This window comes from Carassius gibelio, chromosome B21, assembly GCF_023724105.1.
Source record: "Carassius gibelio isolate Cgi1373 ecotype wild population from Czech Republic chromosome B21, carGib1.2-hapl.c, whole genome shotgun sequence".
In the NCBI taxonomy this organism is placed as follows: domain Eukaryota; kingdom Metazoa; phylum Chordata; class Actinopteri; order Cypriniformes; family Cyprinidae; genus Carassius; species Carassius gibelio.
The window spans coordinates 27,712,172-27,731,231 of NC_068416.1; the positions used below are offsets into that span (position 1 = coordinate 27,712,172).

Below are 19,060 nucleotides of genomic sequence, written 5' to 3' on the forward strand. Positions count from 1 at the left end.
TCCAAAAACATCAAACCCGATGCTTTATCCCGTCTTTTTGAGCGTTCCGATCGTACTGCTACTCCCGAGCCCATTTTACCGGGGACCATCATTATCTCCGCGCTCAGATGGGAGGTCGAATCGAAGGTGTTGACCGCCTTAGAAGGGGTAACGCCCCCGGCTCGTTGCCCACCGAACCGATTGTTTGTACCGGAGAGGTTACGGTCAGACGTTCTCCAGTGGGGTCATTGTTCCAGTGTTGCTTGTCACCCAGGGGTTAGTAGAACTAGATTTCTGGTCAAGCAACGATTTTGGTGGCCTGGTATGGCTCGTGACGTCCACGATTTCGTCTTGGCTTGTTCAGTTTGCGCTATTGGTAAGACTTCCAATCGACCTCCAGATGGGTTACTCTTACCGCTGTCTGTCCCTTCAAGACCCTGGTCCCACATTTCGCTAGATTTTATCACCGCCCTCCCGCCCTCTAAAGGCAATACGGTGATTTTAACCGTAGTGGACCGGTTCTCGAAGGCGACTCATTTTATTCCCTTGCCCAAATTACCTTCAGCCAAGGAAACAGCGGTAGCTGTCATTGACCACGTCTTCCGCATACATGGCCTCCCGACAGACGTGGTTTCTGACAGGGGTCCCCAATTTGTGTCCAAATTTTGGCGAGAGTTTTGTAAATTGTTAGGAGCGACTGTTAGTCTTTCTTCCGGGTTCCATCCCCAGAGCAATGGTCAAACCGAACGAGCCAATCAGGATGTCGAGAGGGTTTTGCGATGTTTGGTTTCCAATAATCCTTCGTCCTGGTGTCAGCAACTCTCAGTTGTGGAGTACGCACACAATTCTTTGCCAGTGTCATCTACGGGCATGTCTCCATTTAAGTGTAGTTTAGGGTACCAACCACCTAATTTTGTTAGTACGGAATCCGAGGTTTCGGTCCCCTCCGCACACGCATTAGTCCAGAGGTGTCACCGCACCTGGACCAGAGCTCGCAGAGCTCTGCTCCAGGCTAGGTCGCGCACCAAGGCTAAGGCCGATCGCCACCGGTCGAAGCCTCCCCGTTACGTCGTCGGTCAAAGAGTGTGGCTTTCTACCCAGAACATTCCTATGCGGTCCGTTTCTAACAAACTTGCTCCCAAATTTATTGGCCCGTTTTCTATTACCAAGATTATTAATCCGGTTACCGTGCGTCTTAGCCTTCCTCCGGCGTACAGGAGGATTCATCCCGTGTTCCACGTCTCCAAAATTAAATCGGTGATTTCTTCCCGTCTTAATCCGCCTGCTCCGGTTCCCCCCCCGCCTCGTCTCGTTAATGGGGAAACCACCTATTTGGTTAATCGTATTCTGGACTCTAGACGGAGGGGACGCGGTTTTCAGTACTTGGTGGATTGGGAAGGTTACGGTCCGGAGGAGAGGAGTTGGGTTCCTGCTCGGGACATATTGGATCACCACCTTATAGATGATTACAATCTACAGGTAAAGCAGGCTGGGAACGTCAGGTGACGTCCTAGGGGAGAGGGTACTGTCACGGTAGGAAATCCAGTGTTTCCTCCGTGTCATGTTTTGTTATTGTTTTTGTACTTACGTTGTCTCCATGTGTTCGTTTAGTTGATTGTCATCACCTGGGTGTTGATTGTCTCGCTCCAGCTGATCGTCATCATACCTCTGCTACTTATACTCACCTCGCTCTCTCTCTGTTGTCAGATCCTCTCTTATGTCTCCACGTACTAGCTGGATTACCGTCTTCCGTGTTTGTGTGCTGGTTGGATTCGTGTTGTCGTCCGCGTGTCAGTGTTCCGGTCTGTTCCTGGTTCTAACCATTGACCACCTTCACCTGCACCGCTGACTTCACCATCCCGCTCTTCGCACGCCACCGTAGACCTTCCTTGCCATTGCCAACACTCTGGACACACCTTATCAATAAACAACATCTGATTGCCTGCAATTGCTTCCTCCTCTTTTATCTGTCGTTACACAGTGTCTCTTTGTGATAATGGAGTTCATGTTTTCCTCTTTATTATACCTGATGCTCCACTGACTGTTGAAGACCAAGCAGAAATGAAGGAGATCCAGAGGTTATTCAGCTCAAGAATCAACAAACACATCATGATACTCATAATTCAAGAGAAGAACATGAGCAGTCATATGAATGCAGTTCCTTCTTCAGCTACTGAGATGTCTATCCAGATGTTTAAAGGTCGACAGTTTGTTTTACAGAATGACTCGCAGGTTCCAGATCTACTGCAGGATGTGGAGAACATGATACAAGAGAACAGAAAATGTTTCTACTCGACCTTCATGTGCCTACAGGCTCAAACAGAATTGGAAAAAAACAAACACAAGGCTGAAATAGAGGAACTGAGAAGATCTATGATGAAAACAGTAGATATGCATTCAGAAGTGTGCTTTGTATACATTGCCAATCTTACATTTTCATAAATAATTACCTTTTAAATTTTTTTAATGCTCATAATGACATAATTCCTTACATAAATCAGTAAGTGGAAACTGGGGTGTTTGTTCTTGTTGAATAAAGTTGTAGTTTTTGCTATTTTTGTACCAAAATGTATTTTCGATGCTTCAGAATATTCTAACGGATCCTCTGATGTCACATGGACTACTTTGATGATGTTTTTCTTACCTTTCTGGACATGGACAGTAGACCGTACACACAGCTTCAATGGAGGGACTGAGAGCTCTCGGACTAAATCTAAAATATCTTAAACTGTGTTCAGAAGATAAACGGAGGTCTCACTGGTTTGGAACGACGTGAGGGTGAGTTATTAATGACATAATTTAGATTTTTGGGTGAACTATCCCTTTAAGAACACATTTGATTACAGCGATATGGATGTTTGCACGAACTCTGAGGTTCGGCACTCCAGTAAAGAAAAGTCCAGTCACGTTTATTTATATAACAGTCCTTTATGCAATAGATAGCTTTACAGTATTAAACATGAAAGTACAGAGTTGGTGTCACTAGAATTATAACTTGATTTCATGTTATAAAGCAGCTCTCCAGTGTGGAGCTAACTAATGATAAAATCATTTTACAAGTGGGGGAAAAAATACTTCATTAAAGTTTTAGTTGTGCGCTAGATCAAACCAAACTGTTTTGATTACCATAACCCAATAAGGTATTTTAAGAGAGATTGTATTTATTAATAAAATATTTATCAAAAAATAAAACATCCTATCACTTACATTTACTTTTATTATACATATGGCTTACAAAAAAGAGATGTTAATAGGGAGAATGATTCGTCATTCAGCTACTTCCTCATATAGCTAATCAAATAGCGAATAGGAGTTTCTCTCTTATCCCATTTTGTGGGCCAAATATATTTATTTGTATAAATTAATTGTATACTAGTAATACATAATGACTTTCAAATCAGAAGTAATTAACTTTATTTGTTAGAATATGTATATTTTAACTAATCGCAAAAGCTAAATAATCAATAATTGTCTAACCATGAGATGTCGACCGAGTTTGGAGACCCTTGATTCAGCACAGTGGAAGTATTTGAAGTTTTGTTTATGAACATGGCAGTGTGGTCATACAATGACTTTAAACCGGACACTACTCTGAGCTGTTCACATTATACAAATTCTCCAGATATGTAATCAGGTCTACCCTTTTGGAATGGTAAACATGACACTATTCATCACTCACACAAATACATCATTTAATATTTTGATCATTGTTACAACCCCTTGTTTTGCATTTTGTCCTTTTTGTATTTGAAAGTGTTTGTGTCCAGGTAGGATGCTGATTGGCTCCTGCAGGCTAATGATTGGCCCATCTGGATTGGTGCATTCAAATTTAGGCCGACTTAAAAGCCCTGATGTCACTTCCTTTCTCCAGTGCAGTTCAGAGCAGAGCAGAGAGAGAGGTTTAACAATTCCTTTATTTATAAATTTTTACGTCACACTTTTTAACAAAATAACCACTACTATAAATACATTTGCATTCCTACTTTATAAAACCTCCTTAAAAAAAAATAAAAAAAAATAAGACAAACTGATCTTCATGTAACATACGTAACACTTCATTAACACACCATATATCACAAAAACCAAATAAATTATTTGTCAACCTTTAATATGCAAATTCAATCTTAAGCCTCCCTGCTATAAATCGCTTGCACATTTTTTCAGGATCTATGGTTGCTAATTGTAAACCTTTGTTTTTCCATGTTTTCCACACTGCCAGTTTAGCCGTTCCAATAATGTAATTTAATAAAAACAATTTAATTTTCCTTTTTGAAAATGTATATTTTATTCCTCCAATAAACACCTTATCTGAAAAAAAAAACTAATCAAATTTCCTAAACCAGCTCCCAAGCAATTTAAAAATGCCTTTTAATCTCTCACACTTCAGAAACAAATGCTCCAAATCCTCTTTTTCCCCACAAAATCGACATTCCCCCTTTACAGCTGTATTTAGATGTGCCACATGTCCGTCTGTTGCTATCGCCCCATAAATAATCCTCCACTGCAGATCCCCCGAACACTTCTCTACAGGGGGTTTATATAGGGCTCTCCACCTGTCTCTTATCAGGAAGTCTAGGCTCAACCAATCTGCCCGCTTAGACACTTTTTGTTTCGTCAAAGAGTCTTGATGGATTGTTTTTACTGTGACGTTATACAGTTCTTTCTTTGATATGCTTTTAAAGGAATAAAACTGAGGATTCTTGAACAATAAAATGGCATCCACTACTTCTTATTCATCCTCCTTTATTGCTGAAGAAATTACCAGTTCTGGAAACTGCACATTATTCCCCATGTCCTGTGTATTCTCATGTCTTTGTGCTATAAATGTTCTGTATCCACTTGGTAGTACATTGTGGATTTCTTCCTTCAGCTTTGACACTAGACGTGGAGATCTCAAGCCTGTTGCTTCTTTAAGTTCATCAATCGATTTCCATTCATCTTCATTTAATAAATGATCCAGCTTCACATTTCCATGCCTTAATAAACATTGTCGTATAGTCACAGAAGACAGTAGTCTAGTTTGAATCAGTGGATTAAAAAAAAGTGGCTCCTCTGGTGCCCAAAGTTCCAGATTGTCCATACTCTGTTCTTTTTTTATAACAGTTTTCCATGTTTGCAACATAGCTCTGTAAAAAACAGTGAGCTCAGACAGGTTAATCTCTTCAAGCTTCATTAAAAATAATTGCTTTTCAAGTCCAAAGCCGCCAACTGCCCTCATGATCACACTTGCAGTTTTTCCCCAAAGCACATCTTTATCATACAGAAATCTCTGTGCAGCTTGTAGCCTGAAAGCACAGATTCTGTTTCTCACATCCACAAGTCCTTGTCCACCCTCTTGTACTGGTATATATAATACTGCACCACGCAAACAATGTTGTCCATCCCAGAAAAAGTTCACTATTGTCCTCTGTATATTGGAGATCAACTCCTCTGGTGGCTCCGTGACAGCAGTCCTATGCCACATAACAGAAGCAGCCAGATTGTTTACTACCAGAACCCTTCCTCGATATGACAATTGTGGTAATAGCCATCAACACTTCGACAATCGGGCAGACACCTTTTCTATCAAGCCCTCCCAGTTTTTCTTTTGAAATTGTTCATTTCCAAAGAAAACACCTAAAATCCTTAGTCCTTCTCTTCTCCACTTTAAATAGATATTCATGATCAACACGATCAAATGCCTTTTCTTGATCTAATAACAGCTCTCCTATATCATTCTTATTATTCTGATTAAAATCAATTATATCTCTTACTAAGAAAAGGCTATCTATACTAGACCTCTTAGGAATGCAATATGTTTGATCATTTTTCATCAACAAATCCAAACAAATCCACTTCGAAAAAATCTTATAGTCCAGACACAACAGAGATACTGGTCTCCAGTTTCTTAGCAGTCCAAGGTCTCCTTTTTTTGGAAGTAATGACAAAACTGCTCCACGACAACTTATTGGAAGTAAATTATTTTTGATGCATTCTAAAATTACTTCATATAAATCTGGTCCTATTAAGTCCCAGAATTGTTGATAAAATTCCACCGGTAATCCATCAATTCCAGGCGATATCCCTTTAGATAGTTGCCGCATAGTATCTGTAAACTCTTAAAATGTGATTAAATCGTCCAATGCTTGCTTGTGTTTTTCTCCCAGCTAAGATAACTCTTTAAGCAAGTCTTCAGTACAGTCAATGTCACAACTCTCAGCTCTGTATAATTGTCTATAAAAGTCTCCAGCCAGTCTCCTAATCTTTGTAGGATTTGATGTAACGGATCCATTTGAACGACGAAGATGGCACATCATCTTTTGTTGGGCATTTTTTTCTTTCAAGATTAAAAAAGAAAGTACTTGGAGCATCCATTTCTTTTATGGAAGAGTATCTTGATCTCATCAATGCTCCTTTTGCTTGCTCATGTAGGAGAAAGCTCAGGTCTTGTCTTTTCTTATTTAACCCATTACAGTTTACAGCTTCATTATCATTTACAACCTGTCTTTCAATTAACTCAATGTCATTTTGTAAAGCTTTCACTGTTGCTTTCAACATATTTGAAGAGTGGAAAGCATAGTTATGACAAAACATTTTTATATTTGTCTTGCCCACATCCCACCATTGACTTAGGTTTTCAAATGAATTTTTCTTCACTTTCCAAATATCCCAGAACAATTTACATTTTCCACAAAAAGAGGCATCCTGTAATAACTTAGTGTTAAAAATCCAGTTATAATTAGATCTGGGTGTCTTGTTCAAATTAACATCTAATATAATCATGTGATGGTCTGAAAAACCATTAGGTCTAATAAAAGTATTCATCACCTTGTTGTTCCATGTCTTTTATAAATAAAACCTATCCAGTCTCGCTCCACTAATTCTATTATCAACCACTCTTAACCATGTATACTGTTTTACTCCTTCATTTCTCATTCTCCATACATCTGTTAACTGGAATTCATTGATAACTTTTCTTAATGCATCACTTGACTTTTTATGGGGCTCTTCTCCATTTCTATCAACAACGAAGTCTATTGTACAATTCCAATCACCTCCAAGTATTAGACAAGCATTATCTTCATATTTTTCGATCACATTTCGTAATCCCCCCAAAAAATTCCAGCCTTTCTGGACCATTATTAGGAGCGTAGACATTAACAAATACAAATTCTATTCTATTCCTTTATACTCAATTTGTGTTAATAGTAATCTTCCTTTAACAATTTCTTCTACTTTTAAAATATTCACAATTTCAGAAAATACAATAGCTTCCCCAGCACTATTTCTTGTGTCATGACTCAAAGCAAAATTTCCTTTCCACCAAAATCCCCATTCCACTTCATTATCAGTGTCTGTATGCGTTTCTTGTAAAAACACAAACATTAACCTTTTCTATTCTTAAAAACTCTGAAATCTTTGCTAATTTATTCTTGTCCCTACCTCCATTAATATTTAATGATCCCACTCTCCACACATCCATATAGAGAAATAAGAAATAGACATAAACTGAAAAGAAAAAGCACAGAGTAAAGAAACCCACTTGTGATTTGTTCATTTACATTTTTTTGAAACAGTCACCTTACTTCCCCTTAATTTCGTTATCATCTTTCTCAGTCTTAATCTTTTCTTTTTATCCAAAACTTCATAGCTCACTTTTTTTGCAGCTACAAGACTTATGTTATACATTTGTCCACATCTGGAAAAAATTGTTCTACCTCTACTATTTTACCAAATGTTGTCTCGAGAAAATCATTTATTTCTTCTAAAGAATACATGTCTTCAATAACTTGTGACCCAATGTCCGAAAACTCAGAAAGTGCATCTTCATCTCTCTTCCACAAGCTCATCAAACAACCGCAGTAAGAATATTTCATCAAGCACGGTGAGTAATGGCTTCTCCTGCTATTGTTATTTGCACTTCTTGCCACATGTACAGTTTATCTATCTCTGTCGCAGATGAGGGATTCACATGTGATAAATGCAGGGAAACAGTTAGGCTGACAGAGAAGATTTCAGAATTAGAGACACGCATCCAAACTTTAATTGAGGACAGTAAGAATGTTAGGGCTCTAGATATGGCTTTGGATGCGTCTAGCTCAGGGATTCCTGTACATTGTCCGGTTCCAGCAGAGCCCCTGCAGCAGGGCAACTGGGTGACGGTGAGGCAGCGTAGTCGTGGGTCAAAACACCGCTCTTCTGTTCCGATCAAAACATTAAACAGGTTCTCCCCACTCAGTGATGCACCCACTGAGAAACCTGATGAAAGTGCTCTAGTTATTGGTGATTCTATTGTACGGAACGTGAATATAGAGACACCAGCCACCATAGTCAAATGTTTACCGGGAGCCAGAGCGCCTGACATCTTGGCAAATTTAAAAGTGCTGGCTAATGCTAAACGTAAATACAGTAAGATTGTTATTCATGCCGGCGCTAATGATGTTCGACTTCGCCAGTCGGAGATCACTAAAAATAACTTTAAAGAGGTGTGTGAACTTGCAAGCACGATGTCAGACACTGTAATATGCTCTGGTCCCCTGCCTGCTTACCGTGGTGACGAGATGCATAGCAGATTGTCATCACTCAATGGTTGGATGTCTAAGTGGTGCCCACAGAATAACATAGGTTTCATAGACAATTGGACGAGCTTTTGGGGCAGACCTGACCTGTTTAAAAGAGATGGTCTTCATCCCTCCTGGGGTGGCGCCACTCTTCTGTCTAGAAATATGGCAAATAGTCTTAGTGTTTATACTTGACTAACTGGGGCCCAGGTCAGGAAGCAGACAGACTGGCTAAACCGACCGTCTGCTAGCTGCCTCCCGTCACAGAGGTCAGTTAATTCTCAGCACATAGAGACTCTTTCACCTAGATATCACACTATAGAGACTGTGTCTGTTCCCCGAACTAGAAAATACAAAAAACGTCCAAACCAAGTTAAGGTTAACAATTTAATTGAGGTTCAACAAATAAAAAACAAATGCAATATGGATAAACAAATGATAAAGATTGGCTTATTGAATATCAGATCCATTTCTACGAAAACACTTTTTGTAAATAATATGATAACTGATCATAATATAGATGTGCTCTGCTTGACAGAAACCTGGCTAAAACCTGATGATTACATTATTTTAAATGAGTCCACCCCCCAAGATTATTGTTATAAACACGAGCCGCGTCTAAAAGGCAAAGGGGGAGGAGTTGCTTCAATTTATAATAACGTTTTCAGGATTTCTCAGAGGGCAGGCTTCAAGTATAACTCGTTTGAAGTAATGGTGCTTCATATAACATTATCCAGAGAAACCAATGTTAATGATAAATCCCCTGTTATGTTTGTACTGGCTACTGTATACAGGCCACCAGGGCACCATACAGACTTTATTAAAGAGTTTGGTGATTTTACATCCAAGTTAGTTCTGGCTGCAGATAAAGTCTTAATAGTTGGTGATTTTAATATCCATGTCGATAATGAAAAAGATGTATTGGGATCAGCATTTATAGACATTCTGAACTCTATTGGTGTTAGACAACACGTTTCAGGACCTACTCATTGTCGAAATCATACTCTAGATTTAATACTGTCACATGGAATTGATGTTGATAGTGTTGAAATTATTCAGCCAAGTGATGATATCTCAGATCATTATTTAGTTCTGTGTAAACTTCATATAGCCAAAATTGTAAATTCTACTTCTTGTTACAAGTATCGAAGAACCATCACTTCTACCACAAAAGACTGCTTTTTAAGTTATCTTCCTGATGTATCCGAATTCCTTAGCATATCCAAAACCTCAGAACAACTTGATGATGTAACAGAAACTATGGACTCTCTCTTTTCTAGCACTTTAAATACAGTTGCTCCTTTACGCTTAAGAAAGGTTAAGGAAAACAGTTTGACACCGTGGTATAATGAGCATACTCGCACCCTAAAGAGAGCAGCCCGAAAAATGGAGCGCAGCTGGAGGAAAACAAAACTAGAGGTATTTCGTATTGCTTGGCGGGAAAGTAGCATATCCTACAGAAAAGCATTAAAAACTGCTAGATCTGATTACTTTTCTTCTCTTTTAGAAGAAAACAAACATAACCCCAGGTATTTATTCAATACAGTGGCTAAATTAACGAAAAATAAAGCCTCAACAAGTGTTGACATTTCCCAACACCACAGCAGTAATGACTTTATGAACTACTTTACTTCTAAAATCGATACTATTAGAGATAAAATTGCAACCATTCAGCCGTCAGCTACAGTTTCGCATCAGACAGTGCACTATAGACCCCCTGAGGAACAGTTCCACTCATTCTCTACTATAGGAGAGGAAGAATTGTATAAACTTGTTAAATCATCTAAACTTACAACATGTATGTTAGACCCTATACCATCTAAGCTCTTAAAAGAGATGCTTCCAGAAGTCATAGGTCCTCTTCTGACTATTATTAATTCCTCATTGTCAGTAGGATATGTCCCCAAAACCTTCAAACTGGCTGTTTTTAAGCCTCTCATAAAAAAGCCACAACTTGACCCCAGAGAACTAGTTAATTATAGACCAATCTCGAATCTCCCTTTTCTGTCCAAGATACTAGAAAAGGTGGTATCCTCACAATTATATTCCTTCTTAGAGAAAAATGGTATATGTGAGGATTTCCAGTCAGGATTTAGACCGTATCATAGTACTGAAACTGCTCTCCTTAGAGTTACAAATGATCTGCTCTTATCATCTGATCGTGGGTGTATCTCTCTATTAGTTTTATTGGATCTTAGTGCTGCTTTTGACACAATTGACCACAACATTCTTTTGCATAGACTTGAACACTTTGTTGGCATCAGTGGAAGTGCATTAGCATGGTTTAAATCATACTTATATGACCGCCATCAGTTCGTAGCAGTGAATGAAGATGTATCATATCGATCACAAGTGCAGTATGGAGTACCTCAAGGCTCAGTTCTAGGGCCGCTACTCTTCACGCTTTATATGTTACCCTTGGGAGATATCATCAGGAAACATGGTGTTAGCTTTCACTGTTATGCTGATGATACGCAGCTCTATATTTCTTCGCGGCCCGGTGAAACACACCAATTTGAAAAACTAATGGAATGCATAGTCGATATAAAAAATTGGATGACGAGTAATTTCTTACTGCTAAATTCAGAAAAAAACAGAGGTGTTGATTATAGGACCTAAAAACTCTGCATATAATAACCTAGAACACCGTCTAAGACTTGATGGTTGCTCTGTCAATTCTTCGTCATCAGTTAGGAACCTAGGTGTGCTATTTGATCGCAATCTTTCCTTAGAAAGCCACGTTTCTAGCATTTGTAAAACTGCATTTTTCCATCTCAAAAATATATCTAAATTACGGCCTATGCTCTCAATGTCAAATGCAGAAATGTTAATCCATGCATTTATGACTTCAAGGTTAGACTATTGTAATGCTTTATTGGGTGGTTGTTCTGCACGCTTGGTAAACAAACTACAGCTAGTCCAAAATGCAGCAGCAAGAGTTCTTACTAGAACCAGGAAGTATGACCATATTAGCCCGGTCCTGTCCACACTGCACTGGCTCCCTATCAAACATCGTATAGATTTTAAAATATTGCTTATTACTTATAAAGCCCTGAATGGTTTAGCACCTCAGTATTTGAATGAGCTCCTTTTACATTATACTCCTCTACGTCCGCTACGTTCTCAAAACTCAGGCAATTTGATAATACCTAGAATATCAAAATCAACTGCGGGCGGCAGATCCTTTTCCTATTTGGCGCCTAAACTCTGGAATAACCTACCTAACATTGTTCGGGAGGCAGACACACTCTTGCAGTTTAAATCTAGATTAAAGACCCATCTCTTTAACCTGGCATACACATAACATACTAATATGCTTTTAATATCCAAATCCGTTAAAGGATTTTTAGGCTGCATTAATTAGGTAAACTGGAACCGGAACACTTCACATAACACCGTACTTTCTACATCATTAGAAGAATGGCATCTACGCTAATATTTGTCTGTTTCTCTCTTGTTCCGAGGTCACCGTGGCCACCAGATCCAGTCTGTGTCCAGATCAGAGGGTCACTGCAGTCGCCCGGATCCAGTACGTATCCAGACCAGATGGTGGATCAGCACCTAGAAAGGACCTCTACTGCCCTGAAAGACAGCGGAGACCAGGACAACTAGAGCCCCAGATACAGATCCCCTGTAAAGACCTTGTCTCAGAGGAGCACCAGGACAAGACCACAGGAAACAGATGATTCCTCTGCACAATCTGACTTTGCTGCAGCCTGGAATTGAACTACTGGTTTCGTCTGGTCAGAGGAGAACTGGCCCCCCAACTGAGCCTGGTTTCTCCCAAGGTTTTTTTCTCCATTCTGTCACCGATGGAGTTTCGGTTCCTTGCCGCTGTCGCCTCTGGCTTGCTTAGTTGGGGTCACTTCATCTACAGCGATATCGTTGACCTGATTGCAAATTAAAACAGACACTATTTCAACTGAACAGAGATGACATAACTGAATTCAATGATGAACTGCCTTTAACTATCATTTTGCATTATTGAGACACTGTTTTCCAAATGAATGTTGTTCAGTGCTTTGGCGCAATGTATTTTGTTTAAAGCACTATATAAATAAAGGTGATTGATTGATTGATCTCTCATTTCTGCATCACCAGTGATCTCAGTTTTACTGACTCCAACATCATTTTCTCCACTACTTGCAACATTTTCCATGTCTTCACTCCTTACATTGTTTACAACCATTACTATTATTTCATTATTCAAAATCACACTTTCCTCAATTTGGTTGTGATTTTCTTCATTTAATTCAACAGCTTCCTCAGCTCCCTGAGGCTCATTTTCTTCCACATCTACAGACTGCACGTTTTCAAGATCATTCACAGGATCAACTTCATCAGTCTGTCTAGCGTCTGCTACTGCAGCTTGAACTTGAACTTTATGTGGGCATGCTAAACGCTTGTGGCCCACGTCTCCGCACTCATAACACTTCATGTTCCCAGTATTTGCGTAAACCATGTACGCTCTTCCTTCATGCCAAAATGACACATCTAGCTCTTGTTTGTTTAGAAACATGAAAACCTGCCTTCTGAACGACATAACGTGTTTCAGCGCTTCATTTTTACATCCAAGAGGAACGGTTTTAATCGCGCTAGCTAACTTACCATAACGCAAAAGCTCTCGTTCTATTTCATGACTCTGGATAAAAGGCGGCACATTTGAAACTGTGACTTTAATAGTCGGAGCAATCAGCGGCAAAACAGTAATAAAATCTCTTACCACTATTCCGCTGCTTATAAGATGATTCAGTTAGTTCTCTTCTTTTACAAACACAACCACAGCTTTATTCATTCGCAAAGCAGATGAAATGTTTTTTATAGCCGATCACCTCTCCTACTGCAAGTAGCACTTCCTCCATATTCACACAGTTCGCCGTCACACACCTAATTCCATGGCAGAGGGAAACAGGTGGCGTAAAAGACGCCATCCCGTTCCCCAACTGCTCCTGAAATATCAATACGATCAATACGAAATTAAGTTTAATCAGGAAAATGGAAAATGAATCAAAAGTTTTAGAAAAGTTTGAACCAAACGCACGTTCACCCTCCCCTTGTGAGAACCCTCACATGCACCCAAAACCCCCAGCATGCACCGAGAGAGAGAGAGAGAGAGATTCGACTTTTGAAAATCCCTTTATTAATAAAATAACATTTGGGATTAATCTGCATAAATATTTACAAACCCAAAAAAGTGTTTTTTTTTTTGTTTTTTTTTTTGCACAATGTGTAAAAAACCAAATACATTTTTTAAACATCCTCCATTAAACAATTCCACAGATATTTTCATTCATATAAATATTAGGGAATGTTTAGATTAAAGCTTCCATTCCCATCAGGCTCACACAGAAAATTATTAAAACCCCAAAGATGAAGAAACAACAACAACTGAACATTGTGTGTAATGCATACTCAACTGTTACTGTTTTTTTTTTTTTTTTTTTTTTTTTTTTACAAAACATTTAGTCAATAAAATAGGATCAATACACCCACTTTCTTCAACTTTGTTTTTTCTAGTACACGAAATTGGCAACTTTACCATTCCGTAGGGAAAATTTAGAATAATAACTTTCTTCTTGTTTTCTACTGAGTACTTTGGCCCATAAATAAACAACGAAACAATAAACAAACCCATTAGCTCCAGACTCCAAACCTTCACTAACTGCATCAAGTTTTTCAGGCGATAACATTCCATAAATGCATGATTAACAGTTTATGATGTATTACAAAAAGGACAACCCTCCCCTACTAAAGGATTCAGTCGTGCTATGTGTCTGTTTGTGGCTAAAACTCCATGTACAATTCTCCACTGCTGATCTCCCACTCTCTTTTCAGTGGGTTTTTTGTACAGGGCCCGCCAGCTACCTTTCGGGGAAGAGTCTGACCCCAACACTAAAGTCCATTTGCTTTCTGTTTGATCTTTAAGGTCTTCATAGTTCATAGTTTTAAGACATGCTGTATATAAAGTTATTTTTGATAAATCATTGAACAACCACATTTCTGGAGTATTCAAAGTCAACAATTTAGCTGGATCTTCCTCTTGATAATCCCTTTTCATCAAAAAAATCAAATTTCGGAAACTGAATGGCTCTGTATCCTCTCCTGCACAAGTCTCTTTGAGAAATTATTTAGCTGTAAAGGGAAGTTCAGCTTCTAGGTCTTCTAGCACTCGTTTAGCGAGACGCACAGACCTGATACCTACTTTTCGAGCAAGTTCTTCAGCTTCAATCCACCCATCTCCTATCCTTAGATCCCGAAACATGGATATTCCAGCAGCCAGCAAGTTTGAATCTCAGCAGGAAAAAGAGGATTGAAAAAAAGAGGTTCATTAAATAGCCACAGACCTGGTTTTGACCACTCTCTTGAAACAGAAAACATTTGCCATAAATCCATAATATTGAGGTAAAATGAGTTAAGTCCACCAAGAGAAGTTCTCTTTAGGGTCATGGTGAATAGCTGTTTATCTAAACCCATTCATCCAGCCTTGCGTATAAGAGCACATGTTAGTTCCATCCATCCATGCTGCTGGTGATATACACTAAGTAGACAGCCTAAAGGCCCTTTTTACCGCCGCGGGTACCGCCGCCATGGCATCTGTAAAGTGCATTTGCAGCTATTGACCACTGAGTGGCACTTTATCAATCAATCAATCAATCAATCACCTTTATTTATATAGTGCTTTAAACAAAATACATTGCGTCAAAGCACTGAACAACATTCATTTGGAAAACAGTGTCTCAATAATGCAAAATGATAGTTAAAGGCAGTTCATCATTGAATTCAGTGATGTCATCTCTGTTCAGTTTAAATAGTGTCTGTGCATTTATTTCCAATCAAGTCAATGATATCGCTGTAGATGAAGTGACCCCAACTAAGCAAGCCAGAGGCGACAGCGGCAAGGAACCGAAACTCCATCGGTGACAGAATGGAGAAAAAAACCTTGGGAGAAACCAGGCTCAGTTGGGGGGCCAGTTCTCCTCTGACCAGACGAAACCAGTAGTTCAATTCCAGGCTGCAGCAAAGTCAGATTGTGCAGAAGAATCATCTGTTTCCTGTGGTCTTGTCCTGGTGCTCCTCTGAGACAAGGTCTTTACAGGGGATCTGTATCTGGGGCTCTAGTTGTCCTGGTCTCCGCTGTCTTTCAGGGATGTAGAGGTCCTTTCTAGGTGCTGATCCACCATCTGGTCTGGATACGTACTGGATCCGGGTGACTGCAGTGAGCCTCTGATCTGGACACAGACTGGATCTGGTGGCTATGGTGACCTCGGAATAAGAGAGAAACAGACAAATATTAGCGTAGATGCCATTCTTCTAATGATGTAGCAAGTACATAGGGTGTTATGTGAAGTGTTTCCGGTTCCGGTTTACCTAATTAATGCAGCCTAAAAATCCTTTAACGGATTTGGATATTAAAAGCATATTAGTATGTTATGTGTATGCCAGGTTAAAGAGATGGGTCTTTAATCTAGATTTAAACTGCAAGAGTGTGTCTGCCTCCCGAACAATGTTAGGTAGGTTATTCCAGAGTTTAGGCGCCAAATAGGAAAAGGATCTGCCGCCCGCAGTTGATTTTGATATTCTAGGTATTATCAAATTTCCTGAGTTTTGAGAACGTAGCGGACGTAGAGGAGTATAATGTAAAAGGAGCTCATTCAAATACTGAGGTGCTAAACCATTCAGGGCTTTATAAGTAATAAGCAATATTTTAAAATCTATACGATGTTTGATAGGGAGCCAGTGCAGTGTGGACAGGACCGGGCTAATATGGTGATACTTCCTGGTTCTAGTAAGAACTCTTGCTGCTGCATTTTGGACTAGCTGTAGTTTGTTTACTAATCGTGCAGAACAACCATCCAACAAAGCATTACAATAATTTAACCTTGAGGTCATAAATGCATGGGTTAACATTTCTGCATTTGACATTGAGAGCGTAGGCCGTAATTTAGATATATTTTTGAGATGGAAAAATGCAGTTTTACAAATGCTAGAAATGTGGCTTTCTAAGAAAAGATTGCGATCAAGTAGCACACCTAAGTTCCTAACTGATGAAGAAGAATTGACAGAGCAACCATCAAGTCTTAGACAGTGCTCTAGGTTATTACAAGCAGAGTTTTTAGGCCCTATAATTAACACCTCTGTTTTTTCTGAATTTAGCAGTAAGAAATTACTCGTCATCCAATTTTTTTATATCGACTATGCATTCCATTAGTTTTTCAAATTGGTGTGTTTCACCGGGCTGCGAGGAAATATAGAGCTGAGTATCATCAGCATAACAGTGAAAGCTAACACCATGTTTCCTGATGATATCTCCCAAGGGTAACATATAAAGCGTGAAGAGTAGCGGCCCTAGTACTGAGCCTTGAGGTACTCCATACTGCACTTGTGATCGATATGATACATCTTCATTCACTGCTACGAACTGATGGCGGTCATATAAGTACAATTTAAACCATGCTAATGCACTTCCACTGATGCCAACAAAGTGTTCAAGTCTATGCAAAAGAATGCTGTGGTCAATTGTGTCAAACGCAGCACTAAGATCCAATAAAACTAATAGAGAGATACACCCACGATCAGATGATAAGAGCAGATCATTTGTAACTCTAAGGAGAGCAGTCTCAGTACTATGATACGGTCTAAATCCTGACTGGAAATCCTCACATATACCATTTTTCTCTAAGAAGGAATATAATTGTGAGGATACCACCTTTTCTAGTATCTTTGGCAAAAAAGGGAGATTCGAGATTGGTCTATAATTAACAAGTTCTTTGGGGTCAAGTTGTGTTTTTTTATGAGAGGCTTAATAACAGCCAGTTTGAAGGTTTTGGGGACATATCCTAATGACAATGAGGAATTAATAATAGTCAGAAGAGGACCTATGACTTCTGGAAGCACATCTTTAAGGAGCTTAGATGGTATAGGGTCTAACATACATGTTGTTGGTTTAGATGATTTAACAAGTTTGTACAATTCTTCCTCTCCTATAGTAGAGAATGAGTGGAACTGTTCCTCAGGGGGTCTATAGTGCACTGTCTGATGTGATACTGTAGCTGACGGCTGAATGGTTGCAATTTTATCTCTAATAGTATTGATTTTAGAAGGAAAGTAGTTCATAAAGTCATTACTGTTGTGGTGTTGGGAAATGTCAACACTTGTTCAGGCTTTATTTTTCGTTAATTTAGCCACTGTATTGAATAAAAACCTGGGGTTATGTTTGTTTTCTTCTAAAAGAGAAGAAAAGTAATCAGATCTAGCAGTTTTTAATTCTTTTCTGTAGGATATGCTACTTTCCCGCCAAGCAATACGAAATACCTCTAGTTTTGTTTTCCTCCAGCTGCGCTCCATTTTTCGGGCTGCTCTCTTTAGGGTGCGAGTATGCCCATTATACCATGGTGTCAAACTGTTTTCCTTAACCTTCCTTAAGCGTAAAGTAGCAACTGTATTTAAAGTGCTAGAAAAGAGAGAGCCCATAGTTTCTGTTACATCATCAAGTTGTTCTGAGGTTTGGATATGCTTTAACCACAAGTTATCAAACAAGCACATCACAGCACATTTTCGCAAATAGACGTCAGTTTTGCCTCGCTGATGTGTTACATTTGACGGCTTCAGTCACGGAAAATGAAAGAAAAAGACTATAGTTAAAATATTTAATATATTTAATATGTAATATTATTATATAACTGTGACTTGACTTAGTTCATGAATATCAACTGCGACTTGACTGTGCTCATAAAGATCGTTGGTGACTTGACTGTGCTCATGAAGATCAACTGTGACTTTACTTAGTTCACGGAGGTTAATGGTGACTTGACTTTGCCCATGAAGATCATTGATGACTTGACTTTGCTCATGAAAATCGTTGTTGACTTGACTTGGTTCCGGAGGATCAACTGTGACTTGACTTAGTTCACGGAGGTTAAGGGTGACTTGACTTTGCTCATGAAGATCATTGGTGACTTGACTTGGTTCCTGAGGATCAACTGTGACTTGACTTAGTTCACGGAGGTTAAGGGTGACTTGACTTTGCTCATGAAGATCATTGGTGACCTGACTTTGCTCATGAAGATCATTGGTGACCTGACTTTGCTCATGAAGATCATTGGTGACCTGACTTTGCTCGTGAAGATCATTGGTGACCTGACTTTGCTCGTGAAGATCATTGGTGACCTGACTTTGCTCATGAAGATCATTGGTGACCTGACTTTGCTCGTGAAGATCATTGGTGACCTGACTTTGCTCGTGAAGATCATTGGTGACCTGACTTTGCTCGTGAAGATCATTGGTGACCTGACTTTGCTCATGAAGATCATTGGTGACCTGACTTTGCTCGTGAAGATCATTGGTGACTTGACTTGGTTCCTGAGGATCAACTGTGACTTGACTTAGTTCACAGAGGTTAAGGGTGACTTGACTTTGCTCATGAAGATCATTGGTGACCTGACTTTGCTCGTGAAGATCATTGGTGACCTGACTTTGCTCGTGAAGATCATTGGTGACCTGACTTTGCTCATGAAGATCATTGGTGACCTGACTTTGCTCGT

At 39.3% G+C, this 19,060-nt stretch overlaps 2 protein-coding genes across 2 annotated transcripts in view; one reads left to right on the plus strand and one right to left on the minus strand.

Moving 5' to 3' along the window:
* LOC127986304 (apolipoprotein L3-like) overlaps positions 1 to 19,060 on the minus strand; it is a 540,496-nt gene that overhangs the window by 150,217 nt on the left and 371,219 nt on the right. The window lies entirely within an intron of this gene.
* On the plus strand, positions 7,809 to 10,241 carry LOC127986316 (uncharacterized). The gene has a single exon (XM_052588600.1). The coding sequence runs from the start codon at positions 7,851 to 7,853 to the stop codon at positions 8,712 to 8,714; it is 864 nt and encodes a 287-aa protein (XP_052444560.1). The 5' UTR covers positions 7,809 to 7,850; the 3' UTR covers positions 8,715 to 10,241.